The sequence below is a fragment of the Balaenoptera ricei genome, chromosome 3, assembly GCF_028023285.1.
Source record: "Balaenoptera ricei isolate mBalRic1 chromosome 3, mBalRic1.hap2, whole genome shotgun sequence".
NCBI classification, from domain to species: Eukaryota; Metazoa; Chordata; class Mammalia; order Artiodactyla; family Balaenopteridae; genus Balaenoptera; species Balaenoptera ricei.
In genome coordinates this window covers 7,798,454-7,803,436 of record NC_082641.1, presented here as the reverse complement: position 1 = coordinate 7,803,436, position 4,983 = coordinate 7,798,454, and the positions used below count along the sequence as shown (strand labels likewise).

The 4,983-nt window shown below is 39.8% G+C and overlaps 1 protein-coding gene across 1 annotated transcript; it reads left to right on the top strand.

Moving 5' to 3' along the window:
• Positions 1-3,804: 3,804 nt before the first annotated feature.
• On the top strand, positions 3,805-4,701 carry TAS2R1 (taste 2 receptor member 1). The gene is given in 1 exon segment (XM_059919214.1): positions 3,805-4,701. A coding segment is annotated over 1 exon segment (897 nt).
• Positions 4,702-4,983: the final 282 nt, after the last annotated feature.

Genomic DNA, 4,983 nt, shown 5'->3' with positions numbered 1-4,983 from the left:
GCTCTGGCCGGGTGTCAGGCCTGAGCCTCTGAGGCAGGAGAGCTGAGTTCAGGACATTTGTCCACCAGAGACCTCCCAGCCCCTTGTAATATCAGTTGGTGAGAGCTCTCCCAGAGATCTCCATCTCAACACTAAGACTCAGCTCCTCTCAATGACCAGCAAGCTCCAGTGCTGGACGCCCCATGCCAAACTACTAGCAAGACAGGAACACAACCCCACCCATTAGCAGAGAGGTTGCCTAAAATCATAATAAGGTCATAGACACCCCAAAACTCACCACCGGCCATGGCCCTGGCCATCAGAAAGACAAGATCCAGCCCATCCACCAGAACACAGGCACTAGTCCCTCCACCAGTAAGCTTACACAACACACTGAACCAACATTACCCACTGGGGGCAGACACCAAAAACAATGGGAACTACGAACCTGCAGCCTGCAAAAAGGAGACCCCAAACACAGTAATATAAGCAAAATGGGAAGACAGAGGAATACGCAGCAGATGAAGGAGCAAGGTAAAAACCCACCAGACCAAACAGATGAAGGGGAAATAGGCAGACTACCTGAAAAAGAATTCAGAGTAATGATAATGAAGATGGTCCAAAATCTCAGAAACAGAATGGAGAAAATACAAGAAATATTTAACAAGGACCTAGAAGAACTAAAGAGCAAACAAACAATGATGAACAACACAATAAATGAAATTAAAAATTCTCTAGTAGGAATCAATAGCAGAATAACTGAGGCAGAAGAACAGATAAGTGACCTGGAAGATAAAATAGTGGAAATAACTACAACAGAGCAGCATAAAGAATAAACAATGAAAAGAATTGAGGACAATCTCAGAGACCTCTGGGACAACATTAAACACACCAACATTCAAATTACAGAGGTCTCAGAAGAAGAGAAAAAGAAAGGGAGTGAGAAAATATTTGAAGAGATTATAGTTGAAAACTTCCCTAATATGGGAAAGGAAATAATCAAGTCCAGAAAGTGCAGAGAGTCCTATACAGGATAAATCCAAGGAGAAACACACCAAGACACCTATTAATCAAACTATCAGAAATTAAATACAAAGAAAAAATATTAAAAGCAGCAAGGGAAAAACAACAAATAACATACAAGGGTATCCCCAGAAGGTTAACAGCTGATCTTTCAGCAGAAACTCTGCAAGCCAGAAATGAGTGGCAGGACATATGTAAAGTGATGAAAGGGAAAAACCTACACCCAAGATTACTCTACCCAGCAAGGATCTCATTCAGATTCGATGGAGAAATTAAAACCTTGACAGACAAGCAAAAGCTAAGAGAATTCAGCACCACCAAACCAGCTTTACAACAAATGCTAAAGGAACTTCTCTAGGCAGGAAACACAAGTGAAGGACAAGACCTACAAAAACAAACCCAAGACAACTAAGAAAATGGTAATAGGAACATACATATCGATAATTATCTTAAATGTAAATGGATTAAATGCTCCAACCAAAAGACATAGACAAGCTGAATGGATACAAAAACAAGGCCTATAAGACACTGATGAAAGAAATTCAAGATGATACAAACAGATGGAAAGTTACACCATGTTTTTGGATTGGAAGAATCAACATTGTGAAAATGACTATACTACCCAAAGCAATCTACAGATTCGATGCAATCCCTATCAAACTACCAATGGCATTTTTCACAGAACTAGAACAAAAAAATTCACAATTTGTATGGAAACACATAAGACCCCGAATAGCCAAAGCAATCTTGAGAAAGAAAAACGAAGCTGGAGGAATCAGGCTCCTGGACTTCAGACTATACTACAAAGCTATAGTAATCCAAACAGTATGGTACTGGCCCAAAAACAGAAATATAGATCAATGGAACAGGATAGAATCCCAGAGATAAACTCATGCACATATGGTCACATTATCTTTGATAAAGGAGGAAAGAATATACAATGGAGAAAAGAGAGCCTCTTCAATAAGTAGTGCTGGGAAAACTGGGCAGCTACATGTAAAGATTGAAATTAGAACACTTCCTAACACCACACAAAAAAATATGCTCAAAATGGATTAAAGATCTAAATGTAAGGTCAGACACTATAAAACTCTTAGAGGAAAACATAGGCAGAACACTCTATGACATAAATCACAGCAAGATCCTTTTTGACCCACCTCCTAGAGAAATGGAAATAAAACAAAAATAAACAAATGGGACCTAATGAAACTTGCAAGCATTTGACAGTGAAGGAAACCATAAACAAGGTGAAAAGACAACCCTCAGAATGGAAGAAAATATTTGCAAAGGAAGCAACTGACAAAGGATTAATCTCCAAAATATACAAGCAGCTCATGCAGCTCAATATCAAAAAAACAAAAAACCCAATCCAAAAATGGGCAGAATACCTAAATAGACAATTCTCCAAAGAAGATATACAGATTGCCAACAAACACGTGAAAGGATGCTCAACATCACTAATCACTAGAGAAATGCAAATCAAAACTACAATGAGGTATCACCTCCCACTGGTCAGAATGGCCATCATCAAAAAATCTACAAACAATAAATGCTGGAGAGGGTGTGGAGAAAAGGGAACCCTCTTGCATTGTTGGTGGGAATGTATGTTGATACAGCCACTATGGAGAACTGTATGGAGGTTCCTTAAAAAACTAAAAATAGAACTACCATACAACCCAGCAATACCACTACTGGGCATATACCCTGAGAAAACCATAATTCAAAAAGAGTCATGTACCACAATGTTCATTGCAGCTCTATTTACAATAGCCAAGACACGGAAGCAACCTAAGTGTCCATCGACAGATGAAAGGATAAAGAAGATGTGGCACATATATACAGTGGAATATTACTCAACCATAAAAATAAAAGAAATTGAGTTATTTGCAGTGAGGTGCATGGACCTAGTGTCTGTCATACAGAGTGAAGTAAGTGAGAAAGAGAAAAACAAATACCGTATGCTAACACATGTATGTGGAATCAAAAAATAATAATAATAAAATAAAATGGCTCTGATGAACCTAGCGGCAGGACAGGAATAAAGACCCAGATGTAGAGAATGGACTTGAGGACATGATGGGGGGAAGGGTAAGATGGGATGAAGTGAGAGAGTGGCATGGACATATATACACTACCAAATGTAAAATAGATAGCTAGTGGGAAGCAGCCGCATAGCACAGGGAGATCCGCTTGGTGCTTTGTGACCACCTAGAGGGGTGGGATAGGGAGGATGGGAGGGAGACGCAAGAGGGAGGGGATATAGGGATACATGTATACGTATAGCTGACTCACTTTGTTATACAGCAGAAACTAACACACCATTGTAAAGCAATTATACTCCAGTAAAGATGTTAAAAAAAAAAAAAGAAAGACTCACAAATGTTAAGTAGAATCACACCTGTAGACACAATTAAATATTCATGGTAGAGATGAAGGAATTAAGAAATTTCCACTGCTTATGTAGTGGAGAAGCCCTTCTCCCAGCCTTGAAGGTGATTCCACCATTCGCTTGTGGTGAAGTTGAATGCTAAGTAGACCTGGAAAATGCCAACACCATCATTAAGAAGCAAATTGTTGCTAGAGTCTCTTTCTTATTTTGCTGCCTCGGAACTAAATTGAGAAAACAGTGATACAAACAAATGTCCACCACATTGCTACCTCATTGCCTTTATTGTTAAGAGTCATGTCCTCCAAAGGCATTCTAATCTAGTTGAAGAAAAATAGAAAACTTGAACAATCCAAACTGTCCCAAAAATCTATAACTATATCACTTTTTACAGTAAATGATTTTTTCTTCTCAAAATGCTGGAGTCTCACCTCACCAGCCACCTCTGTTTGGCAGTGATACAATTTCTCGTTGGGGTTTTAGTAAATGGTATCATTGTGGTTGTGAATGGCACTCACTTGATCAAGCAGCGAAAGATGATTCCATTGGATCTCCTTCTTTCCTGCCTGGCGATTTCCAGGATTTGTCTGCAGCTAGCCATCTTCTACATTAACCTGGCTGTCCTTTCCTTGATTGAATTCCCTCAGCTTGCTGAGAAGTTCGTAATTCTCACATTTATAAATGAATCGGGACTTTGGTTTGCCACATGGCTCAGCCTTCTCTACTGTGCCAAGATTGCCACCATTGCTCACCCACTCTTCTGGTTGAAGATGAGGATATCCAGGTTGGTTCCTTGGCTGATACTTGAGTCCCTGCTATATGCATCTAGTACGGCTGTTTTCCACAGCAAACACAGATGGATATTTTCCAAAGAACACTTCCTGGACCTTTTCTCCCCAAATGCAACCACTCAAATCAAAGAAATACCTGCTTTACAGTTTGCCTTTCTTTTTGCTGAGTTCTCATTGCCATTACTTATCTTCCTTATTTCTTCTCTGCTCTTGATATTTTCCCTGGGGAGACACATCTGACAGATGAGAAACACAGCAACAGGCCCCAGGAACCCTCGCACATGCGTGCACATCAGCCCTCTTCTCTCCATCCTGTCCTTTCTGGTCTTCTATCTCTGCCACTCCATGACAGCTGCTTTGCTCTATTCTCAAATTTTCAACTTTAGAAGCTTCATATTTCTGTTCTGCATCTTGGGGGTTGGTTCATACCACTCTGGACACTCTATTACCTTAATTTTAGGAAATCCTAAAATGAAACAAGATGCAAAGAAATTGCTCCTTTACGGAAAGTGCTGTCAGTGAGAGAGAACTTTGATCCAATCAAAGAACTGGCAGTTCAGTGAGTTAACAGTGCCTGCCATGCCTCCTTAACCAAACGAAGAAGTCTGTTCATAAATATACAAAACATCATCTAAAGATTATTTGTCCAACCTGAGACATTTTTATGGATTCTCTCCTTTTTCAAAGGGTTACACTGATTTTCAAAGCATAATGCATGTTGCTGGATTACATCAATGTCAGTACCCTTGCCAGATGTTACCTAACTGTTGAAGACTGGGTAAGTGTTACAGGGATCCTTCTGTA